The 27,661-nt window shown below is 43.6% G+C and overlaps 2 protein-coding genes across 2 annotated transcripts in view; one reads left to right on the top strand and one right to left on the bottom strand.

The window, feature by feature from the left end:
* Positions 1 to 19,224, top strand: part of LOC124015787 (zinc finger protein 501-like) — a 61,066-nt gene extending 41,842 nt beyond the window's left edge. Inside the window, exon 2 of the mRNA XM_046331254.1 lies at positions 17,442 to 19,224. Within this exon, the coding sequence (XP_046187210.1) occupies positions 17,442 to 17,575 (134 nt within the window). The 3' untranslated portion in view covers positions 17,576 to 19,224. The remainder of the gene's footprint in view (positions 1 to 17,441) is intronic.
* Positions 17,412 to 27,241, bottom strand: LOC124015782 (zinc finger protein 2-like). Its single transcript, XM_046331246.1, has 2 exons — positions 26,732 to 27,241; positions 17,412 to 20,526 (listed from the first exon to the last, which is right to left on the bottom strand). The coding sequence occupies exons 1-2, from the start codon at positions 27,015 to 27,017 to the stop codon at positions 19,241 to 19,243; spliced, it is 1,572 nt and encodes a 523-aa protein (XP_046187202.1). The 5' UTR covers positions 27,018 to 27,241; the 3' UTR covers positions 17,412 to 19,240.
* Positions 27,242 to 27,661: the final 420 nt, after the last annotated feature.

Below are 27,661 nucleotides of genomic sequence, written 5' to 3'. Positions count from 1 at the left end.
AAACGGGAACCGAACCGTGGATTACCGTTGGTGAGACGGCCGCGCTCACCACTCCCCTACCAGCACCATGGATTTTGACTGAGACTCTCCGCAAATATACCCATTTTCACAGTTAATTGTATTTGTTACTCCGACATCTAGACAACAGAAAATAGCCCAAATTTAATGAGCCAACGTTTTCTCTCAGTTTAGGATTCTCATTAATCTCGCTCCCTTTGTATCTGTTTTAGAAGGGGTTATAACTTTTCGACATCTAGGCGTCCATCAAAACCATACCTTTTTCCCATTTAGGACAGAAATCTACATTCCTTCTCTTTCTGTTTCATATAACGGTAATCTTCCGTCTTTGCAGAAAGCAGTTTAGAAGTGTTACTACCCATTATAAATCCTTGCCGTTCTTTTGTAGCTATGGTATCTAATCACTTATCTATGCCTTTCTATATAATTTTAAATTCTATGTGCGTGCAGTTCTATAAATTTGTAATTTACCGTTACTTAGTTACTTCTAGTTACTATCCTGTCTGCCTATGTGTGTGTTCCTTTAAAAATAATCAGTATGTATTTTCCATCTCGGTCTGGTGCGTTTCTCATGATTTAAATTTAGCTCTTTTATGGATATCTTACCAATAGCTTTGACTTTTGAAACAAACATTAGGTCTAACCTTACAACCATAAACCCAGGGTTTGTAAAGCCCTAGTATTTTCCGGTTGTGTCAGAGGGCTTTTAAAGAACGCTAATAATCGTTATCTCACGCCGCTAATTGTTATATTTCCCTCTCGCATTACATTTAAATTACCCTCTCCCCCTTATTCGGCTAAACAATCCTTCCTTTTTTGGTGTAATCTCTCATGATTAAGTTTAGCTCTTTTATGGAAATCTTACCAATAGCTTTGACTTTTGAAACAAACATTAGGTCTAACCTTACAACCATAAACCCAGGGTTTGTAAAGCCCTAGTATTTTCCGGTTGTGTCAGAGGGCTTTTAAAGAACGCTAATAATCGTTATCTCACGCCACTATTTGTTAAACTTCCCTCTCGCCTGGAACTGTCATGTCTAAAGAATGGCTTTTATCTCATTTCTTTAGATTTAAGTTTCCCTCTCCTCTTTTATGGAAATCCTACCAATAGCTTTGACTTTTGAAACAAACATTAGGTCTAACCTTACAACCATCAACCCAGGGTTTGTAAAGCCCTAGTATTTTCCGGTTGTGTCAGAGGGCTTTTAAAGAACGCTAATAATCGTTATCTCACGCCACTATTTGTTAAACTTCCCTCTCGCCTGGAACTGTCATGTCTAAAGAATGGCTTTTATCTCATTTCTTTAGATTTAAGTTTCCCTCTCCTCCTTATTTGGATATTTCCCGTAGTATTAGTTGAATCGGGACGGTGATCAATACTGCCACTATTCACATGACCAATCCAGTTATCTTGCGCTTGCAGTCAGTCTCGCCCAGTATTTGTACAAGTTCACCGTCCTATCCCCCAGTACCTATTTTAATATCCCGTCTTAATCTCGGGCGTTTTTACCTCTCATGATTAAGTTTAGTTTATTTACGGTAGTGCACATTACCACAGGTTATTTTCGAACCTGCTTCAGTGTATATCGGTTATACAAAACCCAGTGTATGAAGGTCATACAAACCCTGTGGGAATAGCAAGGCCCCTATTATTGATGATTTCTGAAAATTTCAGAACATCAATTAAAGAGCTCAAATCCCCCCAGAATCGAGAATAAAAAATACTGACCTTATCGCCGACTGGGAAAGCAATGTTCGTTGTATCTAGTCACTCTCTCTGTCCTCTGTGATAATACACAGGCCTGTTTATGTTTTAACCTCAATTCAGAGGTCAGGTCTTTAGTAAAACGAGTCAAACTCGTCCGTGCACGATTTTCAGCGTATTACCTTCAGATAACAGATAAAGATATTTAGATCCGGCTCGAAGGACCAAATTGATAGAGGAATTTTTAATTCCCTTATGTTTTATTGCCAAAACCAATTAAATTCACACTCATTTCTAATTCATGATAAGTTGTAAGTTTATCATTTGCATGAATTAGCAAGAGACCAGTCTTAAAAAACAAGTTCAGCATTTATTCTCGATGAGTACTGACCCAAAATACAAAGAACATTACATTTTAAATCTGAAGAAGACATAAAATGACGTCATCAGTTACACCCCCTCTCCCAGTCTTACAATGGCGTAGTATTCAGTCCTGGAGATAGTTTCACTCCCCTCATAAACTACATTCCAACCTGCCTAAAGGATATACTTCTCTCTGCTAATGGAATCCAACCAAAACATTCTTATCTGTTTGAAGTACTATCTTATCTCTGCTTTAAAACTTTCCCAGGAGACACAGACACAATTAATTTCTGCTTACATTTTCAGTAACAGTACAATTAAGAACCCATACTTTTCAAATCATAACATAATAGTATTAGCATGAATGGTTCTAATCATTAAAGTATACATAATTGATCATCTAAACTATATTTTCCTCTATCAGTTAGCTTTAGCAGTGCGGAGCGCCTCCGTGATACAGAGGAGAGCAGTCTCAGTTGAATGACTAGTCTTGAAACCTGACTGATTTGGATCAAGAAGGTCATTCAGAGAGAGATAGCGGGAGAGCTGGCCAAGGACGGCACGTTCAAGAGTTTTGGAGAGAAAAGAAAGAAGGGATACTGGTCTGTAGTTGTTGACATCGGAGGGATCGAGTGTAGGTTTTTTCAGAAGGGGTGCAACTCTCGCTCTCTTGAAGACGGAAGGGACGTAGCCAGCGGTCAGGGATGAGTTGATGAGCGAGGTGAGGTAAGGGAGAAGGTCTCCGGAAATGGTCTGGAGAAGAGAGGAGGGGATAGGGTCAAGCGGGCAGGTTGTTGGGCGGCCGGCCGTCACAAGACGCGAGATTTCATCTGGAGAGTGAGGGGAGAAAGAGGTCAGAGCACAGGGTAGGGCAGTGTGAGCAGAACCAGCGGTGTCGTTTGACTTAGCAAACGAGGATCGGATGTCGTCGACCTTCTTTTCAAAATGGTTGACGAAGTCATCTGCAGAGAGGGAGGAGGGGGAGGAGGATTCAGGAGGGAGGAGAAGGTGGCAAAGAGCTTCCTAGGGTTAGAGGCAGATGCTTGGAATTTAGAGTGGTAGAAAGTGGCTTTAGCAGCAGAGACAGAGGAGGAAAATGTAGAGAGGAGGGAGTGAAAGGATGCCAGGTCCGCAGGGAGGCGAGTTTTCCTTCATTTCCGCTCGGCTGCCCGGAGCCCTGTTCTGTGAGCTCGCAATGAGTCATCGAGCCACGGAGCGGGAGGGGAGGACTGAGCCGGCCTGGAGGATAGGGGACATAGAGAGTCAAAGGATGCAGAGAGGGAGGAGAGGAGGGTTGAGGAGGCAGATTCAGGAGATAGGTTGGAGAAGGTTTGAGCAGAGGGAAGAGATGATAGGATGGAAGAGGAGAGAGTAGCGGGGGAGAGAGAGCGAAGGTTGGGACGGCGCTATACCATCCGAGTAGGGGCAGTGTGGGAGGTGTTGGATGAGAGCGAGAGGGAAAAGGATACAAGGTAGTGGTCGGAGACTTGGAGGGGAGTTGCAATGAGGTTAGTGGAAGAACAGCATCTAGTAAAGATGAGGTCGAGCGTATTGCCTGCCTTGTGAGTAGGGGGGGGAAGGTGAGAGGGTGAGGTCAAAAGAGGAGAGGAGTGGAAAGAAGGAGGCAGAGAGGAATGAGTCAAAGGTAGACGTGGGGAGGTTAAAGTCGCCCAGAACTGTGAGAGGTGAGCCGTCCTCAGGAAAGGAGCTTATCAAGGCATCAAGCTCATTGATGAACTCTCTGAGGGAACCTGGAGGGCGATAAATGATAAGGATGTTAAGCTTGAAAGGGCTGGTAACTGTGACAGCATGGAATTCAAAGGAGGCGATAGACAGATGGGTAAGGGGAGAAAGAGAGAATGACCACTTGGGAGAGATGAGGATCCCGGCGCCACCACCCCGCTGACCAGAAGCTCTCGGGGTGTGCGAGAACACGTGGACGAAGAGAGAGCAGTAGGAGTAGCAGTGTTGTCTGTGGTGATCCATGTTTCCGTCAGTGCCAAGAAGTCGAGGGACTGGAGGGAGGCATAGGCTGAGATGAACTCTGCCTTGTTGGCCGCAGATCGGCAGTTCCAGAGGCTACCGGAGACCTGGAACTCCACGTGGGTCGTGCGCGCTGGGACCACCAGTTTAGGGTGGCCGCGGCCACGCGGTGTGGAGCGTTTGTATGGTCTGTGCAGAGAGGAGAGAACAGGGACAGACAGACACATAGTTGACAGGCTACAGAAGAGGCTACGCTAATGCAAAGGAGATTGGAATGACAAGTGGACTACACGTCTCGAATGTTCAGAAAGTTAAGCTTACGTAGCAAGAATCTTATTGACTAAAATGATTAAAATGATACAGTACTGCTGAAGTAGGCTAGCTGGCAGTGGGTGCGTTGTTGACACTACACTAATCAAGTCGTTCCGTTGAGTGTAATAGTTTCGACAGTGCTGCTATTCGGGGGCTAGCTGGCTAGCTAGCAGTGTTGTTTACGTTACGTTGCGTTAAAAGAACGACAATAGCTGGCTAGCTAACCTAGAAAATCGCTCTAGACTACACAATTATCTTTGATACAAAGACGGCTATGTAGCTAGCTACGATCAAACAAATCAAACCATTGTACTGTAATCAAATGAAATGAAAATGTGATACTACCTGTGAATGCGACCGGGTTGTGAGTCTATTCGGTAGACGTTGGCTAGCTGTTGGCTAGCTGTCGGCTAGCTGTCGGCTAGCTGTTGGCTAGCTAGCAGAGTCTCCTACGTTAAGGACGACAAATAGCTGGCTAGCTAACCTCGGTAAATTAAGATAATCACTCTATGACTACACACTCTAAACTACACAATTATCTTGGATACGAAGACAGCAAAGACAGCTATGTAGCTAGCTAACACTACACTAATCAAGTCGTTCAGTTGAGTGTAATAGTTTCTCCAGTGCTGCTAATCGGTGGACGTTAGCTAGCTGGCTAGTGAAGACTACGTTAGGACGGCGAAATACGATAATTACGCAATTATCTTTGATACAAAGACGGCTATGTAGCTAGCTAAGAAGAAATTGCTAAGATTAGACAAAACAAACCGTTGTGCTATAATGAAATGTAATGAAAAAGTTATACTACCTGCGGAGCGAAATGCGGATGCGACCGCTCGCTCCAACCCGGAAGTGACTCACAACCTGTAGTGTGGTTTTCGACTTTAATTTTGAGTGTGACTCCAAATCCAGACCCCCATGGGTTGATAAATTTGATTTCCATTGATAATTTTTGTGTGATTTTGTTTTCTGCACATTCAACTATGTAAATAAAACAGTATTAAATAAGAGTATTTCATTCATTCAGATCTAGGATGTGTTATTTTAGTGTATTTTAGTGTTCCCTTTATTTTTTTGAGCAGTGTATTTACATTGTTTGTCAGCTAGCGGTTTGCTAAGTTTGCTTAGAACTAGACTAGACTATTTTCCACCATAATTTGCAAATAAATTCATAAAAAATCCTAGAATGTGAATTTCTGGATTTTTTTTTCTCATTTTGTCTGTCAGTTGAAGTGTAACTATGGTGAAAATTACAGGCCTCTCTCATCTTTTTAAGCGGGAGAACTTGCACAATTGGTGGCTGACTAAATACTTTTTTGCCCCACTGTAACTATAAAACTCTTACTGGATTTTCTCTGTCCGGATACTACAATTCAAATAAAATTGCCCTTAAGGCCTGAAAATTCAGGGGGGGGTGTCTTCACAGTATGAGAGGAGTTGCTGTTGGAACAGTATAGCTTCCGTCCCTCTCCTCGCCCCGAACCGAACCAGGGACCCTCTACACACATCGACAACAGCCAACCTTGATGCATCGTTACCCATCGCTCCACAAAAGCCGCAGCCCTTGCAGAGCAACAACTTCGAGGTCTCAGAGCGAGTGACATCACCAATTGAAATGCTAACTATCTAGCCATTTCACATCGGTTACTCTATATTTATTGAATAAACCTTTTTCCATAAAGTCAGAGTGAACCAAGGTGGCTGGCTATCTGTTGATGTTGAAGAAGCGTCCCGTCCACTAGATTATACGTCACAGTGGCAGAATCACCTGAAAGACATAGCCATCTGCTGACTGGAGTTGGTATCGCAGTTGAGAAAATACTTTCAGACAAAAAGCTAAAAAGCGACTGCCCCTAAAAACCAACAACTCCCTTTGACAACGGGCGATTTGGCATCAGAAACATTTATTATCGTGTAAAAATGTACTACAAAGTGTCTCTAAATAGAATAACTTTGGTCATTCCCAGTCAGCACGTGACGTCCAAGGACGTCGAATTATGGGGCGATATCAGGTCTGTCTGTTGTGGCCACTATTTCACCACAAAATAGTCATCCCAAATTGGGCTGTGTATAACTATGTAAATGTCTCTCGGACAAGATGACTTTTGTCAATATACACTCTAAAAAAAAAAATCTAGTTAACAGAAGAAAGGAAGACAAAATAAGGACAAAAGAAGGACAGAAGAAAAAGGAAAAGAAAGAGGACAACAAAGTGAAACAGTCAGCACTATTTCGTCGTCCTAATGTAGTCTACACTGCTATCTGCCCAGCAGCTAGCCAGCTAGCAAACGTCCACCGTCTACCGAATAGCAGCACTGTAGAAACTATTACACTCAACTGAACGACTTGATTAGTGTAGTGTTAGCTAGCTACATAGTTGTCTTTGCTGTCTTCGTATCCATGATAATTGTGTAGTTTAGAGCGTGTAGTCTTAGAGTGATTATCTTAATTTACCGAGGTTAGCTAGCCAGCTATTTGTCGTCCTTAACGTAGGAGACACTGCTAGCTAGCCAACAGCTAGCCAACGTCTACTGAATAGAACTTCCGCACTCAACAACCCGGTCGCATTCCGCTTCGCTCCACAGGTAGTATCACATTTTTCATTTCATTTCATTACAGCACAACGGTTTGATTTGTTTGATCGTAGCTAGCTACATAGCTAGCTACATAGCCGTCTGTGTATCAAAGATAATTGTGTAGTCTAGAGCGATTTTCTAGGTTAGCTAGCCAGCTATTGTCGTTCTTTTAACGCAACGTAACGTAATCAACACTGCTAGCTAGCCAGCTAGCCCCGAATAGCAGCACTGTAGAAACTACTACACTCAACGGAACGACTTGATTAGTGTAGTGTCAACAACGCAGCCACTGCCAGCTAGCCTACAAAGTCAACAACGCAGCCACTGCCAGCTAGCCTACTTCAGCAGTACTGTATCATTTTTAATAATTTTAGTCAATAAGATTTTGCTACGTAAGCTTAACTTTCTGAACATTCGAGACGTGTAGTCCACTTGTCATTCCAATCTCCTTGCATTAGCGTAGCCTCTTCTGTAGCCTGTCAACTATGTGTCTGTCTATCCCTGTTCTCTCCTCTCTGCACAGACCATACAAACGCTCCACACCGCGTGGCCGCTGCCACCCTAATCTGGTGGTCCCAGCGCGCACGACCCACGTGGAGTTCCAGGTCTCCGGTAGCCTCTGGAACTGCCGATCTGCAGCCAACAAGGCAGAGTTCATCTCAGCCTATGCCTCCCTCCAGTCCCTCGACTTCTTGGCACTGACAGAAACATGGATCACCACAGATAACACTGCTACTCCTACTGCTCTCTCTTCGTCCGCCCACGTGTTCTCGCACACCCCGAGAGCTTCTGGTCAGCGGGGTGGTGGCATAGGGATCCTTATCTCTCCCAAGTGGTCATTCTCTCTTTCTCCCCTTACCCATCTGTCTATCGCCTCCTTTGAATTTCATGCTGTCACAGTTACCAGCCCTTTCAAGCTTAACATCCTTATCATTTATCGCCCTCCAGGTCCCCTCGGAGAGTTCATCAATGAGCTTGATGCCTTGATAAGCTCCTTTCCTGAGGACGGCTCACCTCTCACAGTTCTGGGCGACTTTAACCTCCCCACGTCTACCTTTGACTCATTCCTCTCTGCCTCCTTCTTTCCCTCCTCTCCTCTTTTGACCTCACCCTCTCACCTTCCCCCTACTCACAAGGCAGGCAATACGCTCGACCTCATCTTTACTAGATGCTGTTCTTCCACTAACCTCATTGCAACTCCTCCAAGTCTCCGACCACTACCTTGTATCCTTTTCCCTCTCGCTCTCATCCAACACTTCCCACACTGCCCCTACTCGGATGGTATCACACCGTCCCAACCTTCGCTCTCTCTCCCCCGCTACTCTCTCCTCTTCCATCCTATCATCTCTTCCCTCTGCTCAAACCTTCTCCAACCTATCTCCTGATTCTGCATCCTCAACCCTCCTCTCCTCCCTTTCTGCATCCTTTGACTCTCTATGTCCCCTATCTTCCAGGCCGGCTCGGTCCTCCCCTCCCGCTCCGTGGCTTGACGACTCATTGCGAGCTCACAGAACAGGGCTCCGGAAGGCCGAGCGGAAATGGAGGAAAACTCGCCTCCCTGCGGACCTGGCATCCTTTCACTCCCTCCTCTCTACATTTTCCTCCTCTGTCTCTGCTGCTAAAGCCACTTTCTACCACTCTAAATTCCAAGCATCTGCCTCTAACCCTAGGAAGCTCTTTGCCACCTTCTCCTCCCTCCTGAATCCTCCTCCCCCCCCCCCTCCTCCCTCTCTGCAGATGACTTCGTCAACCATTTTGAAAAGAAGATCGACGACATCCGATCCTCGTTTGCTAAGTCAAACAACACCGCTGGTTCTGCTCACACTGCCCTACCCTGTGCTCTGACCTCTTTCTCCCCTCTCTCTCCAGATGAAATCTCGCGTCTTGTGACGGCCGGCCGCCCAACAACCTGCCCGCTCGACCCTATCCCCTCCTCTCTTCTCCAGACCATTTCCGGAGACCTTCTCCCTTACCTCACCTCGCTCATCAACTTATCCCTGACCGCTGGCTACGTCCCTTCCGTCTTCAAGAGAGTGAGAGTTGCACCCCTTCTGAAAAAACCTACACTCGATCCCTCCGATGTCAACAACTACAGACCAGTATCCCTTCTTTCTTTTCTCTCCAAAACTCTTGAACGTGCCGTCCTTGGTCAGCTCTCCCGCTATCTCTCTCAGAATGACCTTCTTGATCCAAATCAGTCAGGTTTCAAGACTAGTCATTCAACTGAGACTGCTCTTCTCTGTATCACGGAGGCGCTCCGCACCGCTAAAGCTAACTCTCTCTCCTCTGCTCTCATCCTTCTAGACCTATCGGCTGCCTTCGATACTGTGAACCATCAGATCCTCCTCTCCACCCTCTCCGAGTTGGGCATCTCCGGCGCGGCCCACGCTTGGATTGCGTCCTACCTGACAGGTCGCTCCTACCAGGTGGCGTGGCGAGAATCTGTCTCCTCACCACGCGCTCTCACCACTGGTGTCCCCCAGGGCTCTGTTCTAGGCCCTCTCCTATTCTCGCTATACACCAAGTCACTTGGCTCTGTCATAACCTCACATGGTCTCTCCTATCATTGCTATGCAGACGACACACAATTAATCTTCTCCTTTCCCCCTTCTGATGACCAGGTGGCGAATCGCATCTCTGCATGTCTGGCAGACATATTAGTGTGGATGACGGATCACCACCTCAAGCTGAACTTCGGCAAGACGGAGCTGCTCTTCCTCCCGGGGAAACAAATCATGGTTGACAACTCCATTGTGTCCTCCTCCCAGAGCGCTAAGAACCTTGGCGTGATCCTGGACAACAAACTGTCGTTCTCAACTAACATCAAGGCGGTGGCCCGTTCCTGTAGGTTCATGCACTACAACATCCGCAGAGTACGACCCTGCCTCACACAGGAAGCGGCGCAGGTCCTAATCCAGGCACTTGTCATCTCCCGTCTGGATTACTGCAACTCGCTGTTGGCTGGGCTCCCTGCCTGTGCCATTAAACCCCTACAACTCATCCAGAACGCCGCAGCCCGTCTAGTGTTCAACCTTCCCAAGTTCTCTCACGTCACCCCGCTCCTCCGCTCTCTCCACTGGCTTCCAGTTGAAGCTCGCATCCGCTACAAGACCATGGTGCTTGCCTACGGAGCTGTGAGGGGAACGGCACCTCAGTACCTCCAGGCTCTGATCAGGCCCTACACCCAAATAAGGGCACTGCGTTCATCCACCTCTGGCCTGCTCGCTTCCCTACCACTGAGGAAGTACAGTTCCCGCTCAGCTCAGTCAAAACTGTTCGCTGCTCTGGCTCCCCAATGGTGGAACAAACTCCCTTACGACGCCAGGACAGCGGAGTCAATCACCACCTTCCGGAGACACCTGAAACCCCACCTCTTTAAGGAATACCTAGGATAGGATAAAGTAATCCTTCTCACCCCCCTCTCCCCCCTTAAAATATTTAGATGCACTATTGTAAAGTGGTTGTTCCACTGGATGTCATAAGGTGAATGCACCAATTTGTAAGTCGCTCTGGATAAGAGCGTCTGCTAAATGACTTAAATGTAAATGTAAATGTAAAAACTAAAGGTTCCTGGAATATCCTGTAGGGGTTCTTCAAATTAAACTGTGGGGGAACCCCTAAAAGTTATTTGAAGAACCCCTTATCATGGATCCTCTAAGACCCTTTTGGGGTTCCTTTTTGAACTCCTTGTCCACCCTCCCTCCATTATAAAAACATATTTTAATAACAATATTGATTTAAATAATTCATTGTTTTTTTAGTGGAACCACAAATGTGAATTAATATTTACCAAACAAAACATATTACAAAATTGCACCATTTCTGCAGACATGTCAGACCATAATAAATGATACATTTACTTTGTATAGTGCTTTTCATGACATTTAAAAATAAAAATAAAAAGATTTACAATAAAAACAACATGCATTGAATATGAATCATAGGTCAACTAACAATATTGTAGACTTGATGCTAAATACAGATTTTTCAGCTTTAGTGTGTATATCGTATCCCCTTATTTATGTTAGGAAGATTGCCATCTTTATGACCGGCCCTGGTAACTTCACCCCAACTTCTCTTATCCCCAGAACACAGTAATTTATCAACATAAGTGTTTTTCTGACATTTTGGGGAAATTTAAGGGAAAATAAAAAATCCAGGCGTAGCAGAGCCCCAAGTCCCATGGGGACGTCCTACTCGGGGGCGTGGATGTTCTCCCCATCAAAGGCCAGCGGGATTTCACTCTCATGGTGAAATGGATTTCCACCGGTGTGCGAGTTCATTAGAATGTGCGTTGAAGAGGTCGTTCCCATAGCAACGATTAAAACATTCCCTAACCAGAAACCGTGGATTGATGGCAGCATTCGCGTGAAACTGAAAGCGCGAACCACTGCTTTTAATCAGGGCAAGGTGTCTGGTAACATGACCGAATACAAACAGTGCAGCTATTACCTCCGCAAGGCTATCAAAGAAGCTAAGCGTCAGTACAGACTCAAAGTAGAATCTCAATTCAACGGCTCAGACACAAGAGGCATGTGGCAGGGTCTACAGTCAATCATCGACTACAGGAAGAAATCCAGCCCCGTCACGGACCAGGATGTCTTGCTCCCAGGCAGAATAAATAACTTTTTTTGCCCGCTTCGAGGACAATACAGTGCCACTGACACGGCCTGCAACGGAAACGTGCGGTCTCTCCTTCACTGCAGCCGAGGTGAGTAAGACATTTAAACGTGTTAACCCTCGCAAGGCTGCAGGCCCAGACGGCATCCCCAGCCGCGCCCTCAGAGCATGCGCAGACCAGCTGGCCGGTGTGTTTCCGGACATATTCAATAAATCCCTATACCAGTCTGCTGTTCCCACATGCTTCAAGAGGGCCACCATTATTCCTGTTCCCAAGAAAGCTAAGGTAACTGAGCTAAACGACTACCGCCCCGTAGCACTCACTTCCGTCATCATGAAGTGCTTTGAGAGACTAGTCAAGGACCATATCACCTCCACCCTACCTAACACCCTAGACCCACTCCAATTTGCTTACCGCCCAAATAGGTCCACAGACGATGCAATCTCAACCACACTGCACACTGCCCTAACCCATCTGGACAAGAGGAATGCTGTTCATCGACTACAGCTCAGCATTTAACACCATAGTACCCTCCAAGCTCGTCATCAAGCTCGAGACCCTGGGTCTCGACCCCGCCCTGTGCAACTGGGTACTGGACTTCCTGATGGGCCGCCCCCAGGTGGTGAGGGTAGGCAACAACATCTCCTCCCCGCTGATCCTCAAACCTGGGGCCCCACAAGGGTGCGTTCTGAGCCCTCTCCTGTACTCCCTGTTCACCCACGACTGCGTGGCCACGCACGCCTCCAACTCAATCATCAAGTTTGCGGACGACACAACAGTGGTAGGCTTGATTACCAACAACGACGAGACGGCCTACAGGGAGGAGGTGAGGGCCCTCGGAGTGTGGTGTCAGGAAAATAACCTCACACTCAACGTCAACAAAACTAAGGAGATGATTGTGGACTTCAGGAAACAGCAGAGGGAACACCTCCCTATCCACATCGATGGAACAGTAGTGGAGAGGGTAGCAAGTTTTAAGTTCCTCGGCATACACATCACAGACTAACTGAATTGGTCCACTCACACAGACAGCATCGTGAAGAAGGCGCAGCAGCGCCTATTCAACCTCAGGAGGCTGAAGAAATTTGGCTTGTCACCAAAAGCACTCACAAACTTCTACAGATGCACAATCGAGAGCATCCTGGCGGGCTGTATCACCGCCTGGTACGGCAACTGCTACGCCCTCAACCGTAAGGCTCTCCAGAGGGTAGTGAGGTCTGCACAACGTATCACCGGGGGCAAACTACCTGCCCTCTAGGACACCTACACCACCCGATGTTACAGGAAGGTCATAAAGATCATCAAGGACAACAACCACCCGAGCCACTGCCTGTTCACCCCGCTATCATCCAGAAGGCGAGGTCAGTACAGGTGCATCAAAGCTGGGACCGAGAGACTGAAAAACAGCTTCTATCTCAAGGCCATCAGACTGTTAAACAGCCACCACTAACATTGAGTGGCTGCTGCCAACACACTGACACTGACTCAACTCCAGCCACTTTAATAATGGGAATTGATGGGAAATGATGTAAATATATCACTAGCCACTTTAAACAATGCTACCTTATATAATGTTACTTACCCTACATTATTCATCTCATATGCATACGTATATACTGTACTCTATATCATCGACTGCATCCTTATGTAATACATGTATCACTAGCCACTTTAACTATGCCACTTTGTTTACATACCCATCTCATATGTATATACTGTACTCGACACCATCTACTGTATCTTGCCTATGCTGCTCTGTACCATCACTCATTCATATATCCTTATGTACATATTCTTTATCCCCTTACACTGTGTATAAGACAGTAGTTTTGGAATTGTTAGTTAGATTACTTGTTGGTTATTACTGCATTGTCGGAACTAGAAGCACAATCATTGCTCTACACTCGCATTAACATCTGCTAACCATGTGTATGTGACAAATACAATTTGATTTGATTTTGATTTGATAAAGGAGTGAAGAGCGGTGAAATCTGTGTCAACAAAAGTAAGAAAAGATTCATACACATACAATTAAAAAAGAACATAACAAATGTTCAGCTGTAGTTTTATATAAGCATGCACACTTATATTTATGAAGAAACAGATGATTGGTGCATAGATATACCTTGTCACGGACATAAAGGCCACTCGGGTCCTCATTGAAGAGGTTGGGCAAGAGCAGGATCGCTGCTGTGGTCTCCAGTCTTAGTAAAGTAAAGCAATGATCTTACTACAATTGCTAATTTTATTACAAAATACATTAGAGAAAGGGAAGGAATAAGAGCAAATACCTATTTTGTATTGTCCTTCAGGGACTGTCAAAACAGCAGGATGATGTCCTCACCCCTGCCTCGCCTCTCTACCTCTGATAGTCCTTGAATTATCTTTATGTCTATATCCATTCCATGGACTTAATTAATTTCTGAGAAAATCTGAAAAGATCATTTGAACACATGTATATGCTAATAGATTTCAGTTTGTTTTGATTGTTATGTAGGTTAAATGGTTTCAAATCAAATGTATTTGTCACATACACATGGTTAGCAGATGTTAATGCGAGTGTACACTGAGGTGGAAGGCTGAGAGCTCGATGACACAAGGAGTTCAGAGGCCTTATACAGTCAAACTATCTTGTTCATATAGAAATCACGTGATCTTGGTGTGTGTCCGTGTGTGGAGAACGAGACACTGACTAACTTTGAATTGGTCGTCTCATTCTGTAGCAACAGGTAGTTATTCTAGTCTTCTAGTGAGGTGTCAAAACAACAGGAAATCACTGTAGACACAGTTCCTCTGAAGTAGATCAATGGTTCCCCGAATTGGGGCCAGCAAGCGCCTTTGGCCTGTCTGCCGGATGGGTGTGTCATGAGCGAGTCAAGAGAAAAATCAGACCCAGACTGAACTGTGTGATGTAGTAGGGAGTTGGAGTATCCAACAGGCCAATATTCGACACAGTTTAGCACATAAAACATAATTAACTACAATGACCATAATCCATTGCTTGCCGACATGTCTTGTCTGTTTATTTTACACCTGCTATGTGAATCCTTGGGACATCTCTACTCTAAACCCTAACCTTAACCATTTTAAATGTCAACTTCAATATGCTAGGGACATCCCAAGGATGTATCTATATCTGAAAATACATTATCTAAGTGATTGATAGTTGGTATTCAGCAGTCATAAAGCCTTATTTACTTTAATTAACTACTAAAATAGTGATTTTGTCAGACAGCAGCTCTACACTTTATTGACTGACTGATCATTCCTGACTCATCATTCCATCCCTCCTCAGCCTTCCTCTCCTCTGAAGACCCAGTGAGGGTGAAGCTCAGTCAGAGAGCTGTTGAGGGACTGGTCAGCCAGAGAGGTGAGAGGTCACACATGGTTTAGATGGTAAATATTTATGTCCCCTTAGTGGTTAGTCACCTCAGCAAAAGGGAATATGTTCCATCTATGTTTATTTACATGAGTGCAAATTGTCCACTGATATTGGTGTAATTTCTCACCCCATTTGGCTGTATGAAAGTAAATTTCCTCTCAGGCACACACATTTGTTCTTTGATATTATGAAGGTCATTTTTGTCAAATGTACTTTTCCCCACTCATTCCCACCATCTCTTTACATTGCTTATGCTTATTTAGTGCAGACTATGTCAAAGGCCCATCCTTCTAGATCTGAACCATTTACATTTACATTTAAGTCATTTAGCAGACGCTCTTATCCAGAGCGACTTACAAATTGGTGCATTCACCTTATGACATCCAGTGGAACAACCACTTTACAATAGTGCATCTAAATATTTTAAGGGGGGGTGAGAAGGATTACTTTATCCTATCCTAGGTATTCCTTAAAGAGGTGGGGTTTCAGGTGTCTCCGGAAGGTGGTGATTGACTCCGCTGTCCTGGCGTCGTGAGGGAGTTTGTTCCACCATTGGGGAGCCAGAGCAGCGAACAGTTTTGACTGAGCTGAGCGGGAACTGTACTTCCTCAGTGGTAGGGAGGCGAGCAGGCCAGAGGTGGATGAACGCAGTGCCCTTATTTGGGTGTAGGGCCTGATCAGAGCCTGGAGGTACTGAGGTGCCGTTCCCCTCACAGCTCCGTAGGCAAGCACCATGGTCTAGCGGAGCTTCAACTGGAAGCCAGTGGAGAGAGCGGAGGAGCGGGGTGACGTGAGAGAACTTGGGAAGGTTGAACACTAGACGGGCTGCGGCGTTCCCAGGGGTTTAATGGCACAGGCAGGGAGCCCAGCCAACAGCGAGTTGCAGTAATCCAGACGGGAGATGACAAGTGCCTGGATTAGGACCTGCGCCGCTTCCTGTGTGAGGCAGGGTCGTACTCTGCGGATGTTGTAGAGCATGAACCTACAGGAACGGGCCACCGCCTTGATGTTAGTTGAGAACGACAGTTTGTTGTCCAGGATCACGCCAAGGTTCTTAGCGCTCTGGGAGGAGGACACAATGGAGTTGTCAACCGTGATGGCGAGATCATGGAACGGGCAGTCCTTCCCCGGGAGGAAGAGCAGCTCCGTCTTGCCGAAGTTCAGCTTGAGGTGGTGATCCGTCATCCACACTGATATGTCTGCCAGACATGCAGAGATGCGATTCGCCACCTGGTCATCAGAAGGGGGAAAGGAGAAGATTAATTGTGTGTCGTCTGTAGCAATGATAGGAGAGACCATGTGAGGTTATGACAGAGCCAAGTGACTTGGTGTATAGCGAGAATAGGAGAGGGCCTAGAACAGAGCCCTGGGGGACACCAGTGGTGAGATGACGATTCGTGGTCATCAGAAGGAGAAGATTAATTGTGTTCTCTGCATACGCCACCTGGTAGAGCCAAGTGACCTGTCAGGTAGGACTAGAACAGAGCCCTGGGGACACCAAGCGTGGGCCACCCGCGACCTGAATGCCCAACTCGGAGAGGGTGGAGAGGAGGATCTGATGGTTCACAGTATCGAAGGCAGCCGATAGGTCTAGAAGGATGAGAGCAGAGGACAGAGAGTTAGCTTTGCGGTGCGGAGCGCCTCCGTGATACAGAGAAGAGCAGTCTCAGTTGAATGACTAGTCTTGAAACCTGACTGATTTGGATCAAGAAGGTCATTCTGAGAGAGATAGCGGGAGAGCTGACCAAGGACGGCACGTTCAAGAGTTTTGGAGAGAAAAGAAAGAAGGGATACTGGTCTGTAGTTGTTGACATCGGAGGGATCGAGTGTAGGTTTTTTCAGAGGGGTGCAACTCTCGCTCTCTTGAAGACGGAAGGGACGTAGCCAGCGGTCAGGATAAGTTGATGAGCGAGGTGAGGTAAGGGAGAAGGTCTCCGGAAATGGTCTGGAGAAGAGAGGAGGGGATAGGGTCGAGCGGGCAGGTTGTTGGGCGGCCGGCCGTCACAAGACGCAAGATTTCATCTGGAGAGAGAGGGGAGAAAGAGGTCAGAGCACAGGGTAGGGCAGTGTGAGCAGAACCAGCGGTGTTGTTTGACTTAGCAAACGAGGATCGGATGTCGTCGATCTTCTTTTCAAAATGGTTGACGAAGTCATCATGAACCTAATGCAGCTTGGAGTGATCAGTTGACAGTAGTTACATTTAGGTGCCAGGTGTAACTGAGGCCATAGATGCTCCATATCCATTACTTTGAATGTTTTTTTTAACCTTTATTTAACTAGGCAAGTCAGTTAAGAACAAATTCTTATTTTCAATGACGGCCTAGGAACAGTGGGTTAACTGCCTGTTCAGGGGCAGAACAGATTTGTACCTTGTCAGCTCGGGGGTTTGAACTTGCAACCCTCCCGTTACGAGTCCAACGCTCTAACCACTAGGCTACCCTGCCGCCCCATGTGACTAAATGTGTTTCTGTGTTGCAGGGGCAGTCAAGAAATGGAACGGCAAGGCCACAGAACATGACATAAGCAGAGATGTGGGAGACCACAAGTCACCGGTAGAGCCGGGGGTGGTGTTTACCACTCCACCAAGCCTTCAGCAGGCTGGATCTGTTTGATCCATGTTTGTTTCAGTTTTCAGTAGTTGAATCCTTTGACGTATTGTTGATTTCAAAATGTTTCATCTTCAACAAATGAACTGGGTTGGTTGAAAAGTGATACTAAACATACATACCATGCACTATTTTAACATAGTGGAAGATACTGTTTTTCCTACTAAGATATGTTTTGCTCGTCTGTTGATGTCATTGGGTTCTTTTGTCTCACAATATGTTAAAATCAAGTTTTATTTCTACAACACAACAGATTCACAGGAAAGAACTATGAAAATAAACAAATATTTAGTACACAAACAATAACTGAAAGACTAAGGAAATGCCATTGATTAAAATATTAATTGGACGCAATATCCAACCCCAAAATATAAGCTTGTTTTTTAGGAGGGGCACTGAAAATTGACAAGTAACAACAACTGGGAACTAAAAGACACCCACCATGAGACCCACTAAATCCACCCAAGAGGGAAACAAAAGAAAAAACAAACTTAAAGACAGGAAGCAAACCAAAACGGTGAAGCAACTAAAAGTGTTGACTCTCCACATCTATTAAGACAACTGGAGCACTGGGCCAGACACTCTTAAATAGAACCTGGACCAGCTCAGGTGAAACACCTTCCAACTAACGAGATGGACAAGCCAGCACAGGTGTACCATATACTGACTAACGAGGTGACACCAATCAGTACGTGCTAACACGCCATATGTGCTAAAGTCCAACATCAAAACATTAAAAAAACAAAGCCTGTAACACCTTTAGACAACAAATATATCCTATATGTTTGATGGACAAGTTTGCTCACCACCAACAGAAAACTTCCATTTCACATTATAATCAACTACAATACTTCACCTTCAAAAATATAAACATGGTGTCTACTGGCTGTCAACAATTAAAAACAAGAAAACACATTTCTAAATAATAATATACAATAGTATTATTTTTTCCCCATTTTTCTTTCTATAGAATCCTAAAACTCACTAGCTTCTAGAACTAGCTCCTTAATGTCTGATTTCAAGAGGAAACTCCTGCAATATTCGTAGTAACTTTCCACCTCAATGCAGAGCTTCTCTCTCTTTTCAGGATTCACTCGATAGGCATGTTGTTGGATCGGGGCCCAGTCCCCAATGTCATGCTCTGGTACATTTGGGTTGGCACATCTGAGAATGATTCCTGATATTCTAAAAGGGCAAGAAATCAATATAATTGTACCCAAAAATTGTCAGTTGGTTGCATAGATGACTAATAAATGTTACATGAATTGTAAATATGAATTATCAAAACCAAATGTACACTCATTTGTTAATATATATATATATATTGGCAATAATTCACTTAGTGGTGAGGCATGGAATAATGATTTTTAAAATATATTTTGTCAGACTGAATGTTTGAAATATGAGTAGGTGATTTGAGTCATGCTTCTTCAGTAGTGGAATAAAGACAATTAGCACTTGAATGTTGTCATGAAATACTGGAGTGATGTAGGATTGTTAATAAAATTGATTATAGACTAATTTATTATATTGTGTCCTTGTGTATAGGCTAGGCTGCAAGTATGTTGACATTAAGTTGTTTTCAAGTAATAAAAAAACATCTCAACTTTCACTTTCAACCAAATGTATATTGGATATCGGGCTTTGAATCTCTTGTCACATTGATCACAGCTACAAAGTTTGTCCACCTGTGTGTGTTCTCTGGTGTATGGTCAGATATCCAGATGTAGTAAAACTCTTCCCACATTGATCACAGCTAAAAAGTTTCTCTCCTGTGTGTGTCCGCTGGTGTACTATCAGGCTGCTAAAGTGAGTAAAACTCTTCCCACATTTACTACAGCTATAAGGTTTCTCTCCTGTGTGTGTTCTCTGGTGTGTTGTTAGACAGCCAGATGTACCAAAACTCTTCCCACATTGATCACAGCTATAGGGTTTCTCTCCTGTGTGTGTTCTCTGGTGCACAATTAGTTGGCTAGATGTGGTACAATTCTTCCCACATTGACAGCTAAAAGGTTTCTCTCCTGTGTGTATTCTCTGGTGCACTGTCAAGGAGTTCGACACAGTAAATCTCTTCCCACATTGATAACAGCTATAAGGTTTCTCTCCTGTGTGTGTCCGCTGGTGTACTATCAGGCTATCTGGTTGAGTAAAACTCTTCCCACAATGACTACAGCTATAAGATTTCTCTCCTGTGTGTATTCTCTGGTGCACGATCAAGGAGTTTGACACAGTAAATTTCTTCCCACATTGATCACAGCCATAAGGTTTCTCTCCTGTGTGTGTTCTATGGTGCACCTTCAATGACCATGATGTTGAAAAGCTTTTCCCACAATCTGAACAATGGTAAAGATTCTCTCCTGTGTGTATTCTCTGGTGCACGATCAAGGAGTTTGACACAGTAAATTTCTTCCCACATTGATCACAGCCATAAGATTTCTTTCCCGTGTGTGTCCGCTGGTGTATTTTCAGGCTGTTTGGTTGAGTAAAACTCTTCCCACATTGACAACAGCTATAAGGTTTCTCTCCTGTGTGTATTCTCTGGTGCACGATCAAGGAGTTTGACACAGTAAATTTCTTCCCACATTGATCACAGCCATAAGGTTTCTCTCCTGTGTGTATCCGCTGGTGTACTATCAGGCTGTTTGGTTGAGTAAAACTCTTCCCACATTGATCACAGCGAAAAGGTTTCTCTCCAGTGTGAATTCTCAGGTGTACTTTAAGTGCATCTGATCTTGAGTAACTCTTCCCACAATCAAAACAGTGGTGAGCTTTCTCTCCTGTGTGTACTCGCGGGTGTATTTTAAGTTCTGATGTAGATTTGCAGTAAGATGCATTCCCTGTGGGTCTCTGCTGGTGTTTCTTGAGGAGTTCTGATCTGGAGAGATTCTTCTCTCCCCCTTCAGCTTCATGATGATGTTGAGACTCCCCAGAGGATCCATGATAGTCCCGTCTCTCTCCTGTATGAATGACAAAGTCAGACAGATGGTTAAAAAGGCCCACAACAGAAGAAATCCACTGTTTATTTGAGGTGAAAGGTGATGCCCAGAGCATACCCATGAAATTGTACAACAATTGACGCCTGTTAAATTATTTGACAATTAAGACAGTCAAGAATAGCAACAATCCTATTTTGTCTTGTTTTCACATGAATGGTAACTAGAAATAAGTTAAAGTTGTTGAAATCCTAAGCATTGGGCCAGATGAGTTTTGGTCTCCAATATAAGCCCCTTTCTGTTTGCTAAAATTGCGGCGTGGGGCCGATGCACAAACAATTTGATTGCAGAAACACCTCCCTGCTTTTGAGGAAACCGATAGTTATTGATGTAGTATATCTGCCTTGAGCAAAAATGGTTAGCATGTATTCTGAATATTACAGCTCACTATCCCCGCAAGATCAGGAGTGCTACTCAAGGACACTCACTGCAAAAATAGCCTCCATTTCCAGGTTGCTTATGAGTGCATTTCACATTTTTGGATTATAATTGTAAGTCTCGCTTGAATCTCCTGCTTAATATGTTTGTGTTATTGTCACAAATCAACTGCTTTATACATTAAACACTTCAACCAGTAAAATGTTCTTTGGTTAGCTTTGCCATCCTCCTGACAATGAGGGTGTGTACTAGAGGTCTACCAATTATGATTTTTCAACACCGATACAGATTATTAGAGGCCCAAAAAAGCCGATACCGACTAATCGGCCGTTTAAAAGAAATGCATTTGTAATAAATAACAATTACAACAATACTGAATGAACCATTATTTTAACTTAATATAAGACATCAATAAAATAAATTTAGCCTCAAATAAATAATGAAACATGTTCAATTTGGTTTAAATAATGCAAAAACAAAGTGTTGGAGAAGAAAGTAAAAGTGCAATATGTGCTATGTAAGAAAGCTAACATTTCAGTTCCTTGCTCAGAACATGAGAACATATGAAAGCTGGTGGTTCCTTTTAACATGAGTCTTCAATATTCCCAGGTAAGAAGTTTTAGGTTGTAGTTATTATATAAACTATAGGACTATTTCCCTCTATACCATTTCTATTTCATTAACCTTTGACTATTGGATGTTCTTATAGGCACTTTAGTATTGCCAGTGTAACAGTATAGCTTCCGTCTCTCTCCTCGCTCCTCCCTGGGCTCGAACCAGGAACACAACGACAACAGCCACCCTCGAAGCAGCGTTACCCATGCAGAGCAAGGGAAACAACCACCCCAAGGCTTGGAGTGAGTGACGTTTGAAACGCTATCAGCGCACGCTAACTAGCCAGCCATTTCACTTCGGTCACACCAGCCTCATCTCGGGAGTTGATAGGTTTGAAGTCATAAACAGCGCAATGCTTGACGCACAACGAAGAGCTGCTGGCAAAACGCACTAAAGTGTTGTTTGAATGAACGTGCCTGCTTCTGCCTACCACCGCTCAGTCAGATACTTAGATACTTGTATGCTTGTATACTCAGTCAGATTATACGCAATGCAGGACTCGCTAGATAAGCATAAGAAGCTATTATCTGATAGCCTGCACCAGCAGTAAACAAAGGAGCTAGCATACCAGGCGCTACACAAAACGCTGAAATAAAATATAAAATATGCATTACCTTTGACGAGCTTCTTTTGTTGGCACTCCAATATGTCCCATAAACATCACAATTGCTCATTTTGTTCGATTAATTCCGTCCATATATATCGGACATTTCCATTTGTAAAGCGTGTTTGATCCAGAAAAAAACAGCTTACAAAAACGCAACGTCATTTCAAAAGTTGCCTATAAACTTTGACAAAATATTTCAAACTACTTTTGTAATACAACCTTAAGGTATTTTTAAAGGTTAATAATCGATCAAATTGTAGACGGGGCAATCTGTATTCAATACAGGAAAGAAAAGAAACCAGCACTGCTTTTCACGTCTTGCGCAACTCACAAAAGTGTCCCAAGTTCTGAGTTGGCCTACTCATAGCATAAAGGAATAACCTCAACCATATTCCAAAGACTGGCGACATCCAGTGGAAGCAGTAGGAACTGAAAATAGGTTCCTATTAAATATCCAAGGGCAAAGACAATATAGGGAACAGAGAGGGGGAAAACAAATTCTGAACAGTTAGTCCTCAGGGTTTTGCCTGCTACATAAGTTCTGTTATACTCACAGACATGATTCAAACAGTTTTAGAAACTTCAGAGTGTTTTCAATCCAAATCTATGAATAATATGCATATCTTATATTCTTGGCATGAGTAGCAGGAAGTTGAAATTGGGCACACTATTTATCCAAAAGTGAAAATTCTGCCCCCTAGATTTAAGAGGTTAACCCACCGTTCCAAGGCCGTCATTGAAAATAAGAATGTGTTCTTAACTGACTTGCCTAGTTAAATAAAGATTCATTAAAGGTGTAAAAAAATACATTTTTTACATTTATTATTTTAAAAAATTAAAATCAGCAAAATCTTGACATCTAGTGGAAGGCATAGGAACTGCAAATGGAGTCCTAATTCAATGGATACTGTAATGGCATTGAATAGAAAAAAAACAACTTACTGAATGGATTTTTCTCAGGTTTTTGCCTGCCAAATCAGTTCTGTTATACTCACAGACACTATTTTAACAGTTTCGGAAACTTTAGAGTGTTTTCTATCCACATCTACCAGTTATATGCATATCATATCTTCTGGGCCCTGAGTAGCAGGCTGTTTAATTTGAGCATGCTTTTCATCCAAAATTCCGAATGCTGCCCCCTACCCTAGTCAAACCCTCTAACCACCTGCTTGTTACGCGAATGCAGTAAGAAGCCATGGTAAGTTGCTAGCTAGCATTAAACTTATCTTATAAAAAAACAATCAATCAATTATAATCAGTAGTTAACTACACATGGTTGATGATATTACTAGTTTATCTAGCATGTCCTGCGTTGCATATAATCGATGCGGTGCGCATTCAATAAAAAGGACTGTCGTTGCTCCAACGTGTAGCTAACCATAAACATCAATGCCTTTCTTAAAATCAATACACAGAAGTATATATTTTTAAATCTGCATATTTAGCTAAAAGAAATCCGGGTTAGCCGGTAATATTAACCAGGTGAAATTGTGTCACTCCTCTTGCGTTAATTGCACGCAAAGTCGGGGTATATGCAACAGTTTGGGCAGCCTGGCTCATTGCGAACTAATTTCCCAGAATTTTACATAATGACATAACATTGAAGGTTGTACAATGTAACAGAAATAATTAGACTTAGGGATGCCACCCGTTAGACAAAATACACAACGGTTCCGTATTTCACTAAAAGAATAAACGGTTTGCTTTCGAGATGATAGTTTCCGGATTTTACCATATTAATGACCAACGGCTCCTATTTCTGTGTTTTTATTATAATTAAGTCTATGATTTGATAGAGCAGTCTGACTGAGCAGTGGTAGGCACCAGCAGGCTCGTAAGTATTCATTCAAACAGCACTTTTGTGCGTTTCGCCAGCAGCTCTTCGCAATGCTTCAAGCATTGAGCTGTTTATGACTTCAAGCCTATCAACTCCAGAGATTAGGCTGGTGCAACCGATGTGAAATGGCTAGCTAGTTAGCGGGGTGCGCGCTAATAGCGTTTCAAATGTCGCTCGCTCTGAGACTTGGAGAAGTTGTTCCCCTTGATCTGCAAGGGTCACGGATTTTGTGGAGCGATGGGTAACGCTGCTTCGAGCCCAGGTAGGGGCGAGGACAGGGACGGAAGCTATACTGTTACACTGGCAATACTAAAGTGCCTATAAGAACATCCAATAATCAAAGGTACAGTAGGGCAAAAAAGTATTTAGTCAGCCAACAATTGTGCAAGTTCTCCCACTTAAAAAGACGAGAGAGGCCTGTCATTTTCATCATAGGTAGCCGGGAGCAAGTCTAGTGTTGAGGATGTCAGCGATCCCACCATGGTCAATCTGTCTGAGACTTTTATGGGTGATCCTGATTTCATAAACCTCCTGAGTTTACCTCTCCTTCGAAAACCCCAAAGGTGAGAGTTTGTACAACATCTGAATGAAGAGAGGATCCCTACAGTTGGCACTTGGATGTCTAGGAAGCAGCTGATTGATGAACAGAATAAAGATGTTTCCCTCTCCCCTCTTTTTGCTGAGATACACCCAGAAGAAGAGTTTAATGAAGTTTGTGTTGTTAATTGTGACAGATATGGCATTCTAATGAGGAAACGGCGCTCTAATGTAGAAATGGTGTTCTCGCGCCACTTCTGGGCAAGACGATTGGCCCAGTTTATAGCAAATTGTTGTTCCAGTTGTACTTCGACAAGAAATACTGAGGTTGGCTCACGATGGTAGTATGGCAGGCCATCTTGGGGTCAATAAGATATCTGAAACAGGATGTTGTGGCTCACTGTAAATCCTGTGGTGTTTGCCAGAGGACAGGTAAACCAAACCAAGCTGTTCCAGTTGCATCTTTGCAGCCTATTCCTGCTTTTGACAAACCTTTCAGCAGGGTTCTGGTGGACTGTGTTGGTCCTTTGTCAAAAGCCAAGAGTGGTAAGTATTTCAGTTAACTATTTATAATGCAGACATGATATAGTAGTTCATATGATTCTGGTTGAGTGACATTTTTGGCTTGGATGTAAAAAAAACAACAACACTTCCTACATTTCAGCACAGCAGGCCAAGTAGTTCTATGCTCAGGTGGGCGCTCCCTCAACATTATCAGGTCAGAGAAACCAGACACGCGCCCCCTCAACATTATCAGGTCAGAGAAACCAGACATGCTCATTGCTCACATGGAGAACTCCAAACAAAAAGACAATTAAAAAATGGACAAATCTTGTAAATGATGAGTCTGAAATAAACCAAATCTGGTTTCTCACAAGTGTAGCAGGTTTTGAACAGAGAACATTTCCACTCCGAGAATGACAACGGTAAATGACTGTAATTAATACATGCATTAACAGAAATGAACTATAATAATAATATAATATATGCCATTTAGCAGACGCTTTTATCCAAAGCGACTTACAGTCATGTGTGCATACATTCTACGTATGGGTGGTCCCGGGGATCGAACCCACTACCCTGGCGTTACAAGCGCCATGCTCTACCAACTGAGCTACACAGGACCACTACTACTGGTGACATTTGTAATGGGGAATTGATATAATAAACTCAATCTAAGGGCAATTCACACAATGAAACAAGAATTGGTGGAAGCCAGCGAAAGACATTCTGAAGAGAGACTCACCTATATCTTCATCACACAACACTCCCCTTCTCTCAACATTTTAAATTATACTCAATAGACATTATCTTCACACCTATTTGAGATGCTTTTCACTGACAGCCGCAACTCAATAATCAGCGAGGCCTATTACCACACGCACTGCCCAAATAGGCATAAGCCTACAAGCTTGTGATTTGAAACAAAACACAGGTTTCTTTTTTAAAAGAAGCTAATTACCCCTGATTCATCTGTGGCAAAAGTTATGCTTTCTGGTAAAGTATTTTATTTATTTATGTATAGACAGGAGTAATTATATCATTTGGGCAAATTTATTTAAACTTATTTACCTGTTGGACACACTGCTATGCCATTTCACTCCTGTTCCATTGGTTTTCATATCAACTTTATTCTGTTGTCCAGAAGCCAAAATCCTATAGAAGTTGTCTCCAGATGGTTATGCATATTCATGCCATGAGGCTAGTAGCTTTGCATCTCTCCATTGAATACAGGCGGTTGATGTCAACAACCCTCAGAATAAATAAAAAAATGTATTACAATAATAAGAAGTATCCACCAATCCAAAGAAAGGGTGGGCGGGAGCTAGAGAACCCACAGTGCCGCTTTGTGGACAACGACTCCCCTTGTTAGGGCGGAGAGACATCTTGTCAGTATATCCATAATCTTTGGTGTAGCCAACCCAACTCTCGCATGGCACTATTGGGGGGCTCGGTGTGTAGTAAAACATCACTACACGAAAATCACTTTAGTCTGCGGTCAGCAGATAGACCCTTCTCAAATATATATGTTAAATCACTTTTTGGAAACGGAACGGAAAAACAAGCGGTAGCTTGCTCTCTACGTCGTCTGATTCTATACATATCAGTCATCATCTTAGGGCCCTCCATTGAAGAGGTATTGACGAGCCAACTCCGAATATCCAAAGCTAAAAACAATTTAAGGCGGTACTTACTGGTGTTAATCAGATCTCCAATCTCCTCCTCTTTAACGTTCAATGTGACAGTAATCTCCCCTTCCTTCTTCACTACAACCTCCTCTTCTTTCACAGTAACATCCTCCTCTTCTTTCACTGAAACGTCTTTCTCTTCTTCTTTCACTGTAACAGCCTCACCCTCTACTTCTTTTTTAACTGTGACTTCCTCCTCCTCTTTCACGACAATGTTCAGCCCCAGAGCATCTTTCTCCTTCCAGCAGACCACATCTTCTTTAACAGGAGGGGAGATGTTTACCGACCTCATGGTCGGGGATGTTAGCTAGCTATCGTTAGGGACTAGGCTAATGCTAACTTAACCAGCCAAATACTAAAGCTGACTAATACAAAATAACGTAATATTCAATTAAATAGGTTAACAAGTAGATACGACAGAATTGTATCTAAAACACAGTAGCTAATATACACCGAACGTGTATAAATAGCTTGAATCTTTCGGCTATGTTGGCTAGCAACCTACCGAGGTGGTTGACGAGCTGTTTCTGAAGACCCGTCCACTAGATTATACGTCACGCTGGCAGCGTCGCCTGAAAGACGCATTTCGCAGTCTGCTGACTGGAGGGGAAACGCAGTTGAGGATCATATTTTATTTTCAGACAAACATTATTTTAAATGGATTTATTTAAATAATACTATTATATTGAGACATACAAAGACAGTAATATGTTGATTGATTAGTGAGAATATATATTTTTTGTAATACAGCACATTTAAGGCAGTTTCATTAAGTCAAACTCTCCTCTCCTACATGGTGTAACAATACATCATGTAGATGTATATAATGAACAGACTTGGTCTATACTGCTCCTACATGGTGTAACAATACATCATGTAGATGTATATAATGAACAGACTAGGTCTATACTGCTCCTACATGGTGTAACAATACAT

The sequence above is a fragment of the Oncorhynchus gorbuscha genome, linkage group LG26, assembly GCF_021184085.1.
Source record: "Oncorhynchus gorbuscha isolate QuinsamMale2020 ecotype Even-year linkage group LG26, OgorEven_v1.0, whole genome shotgun sequence".
Lineage (NCBI taxonomy): Eukaryota > Metazoa > Chordata > Actinopteri > Salmoniformes > Salmonidae > Oncorhynchus > Oncorhynchus gorbuscha.
The sequence above is the reverse complement of the archived record's forward strand: the minus strand, read 5'-3'. Positions and strand labels throughout refer to the sequence as shown.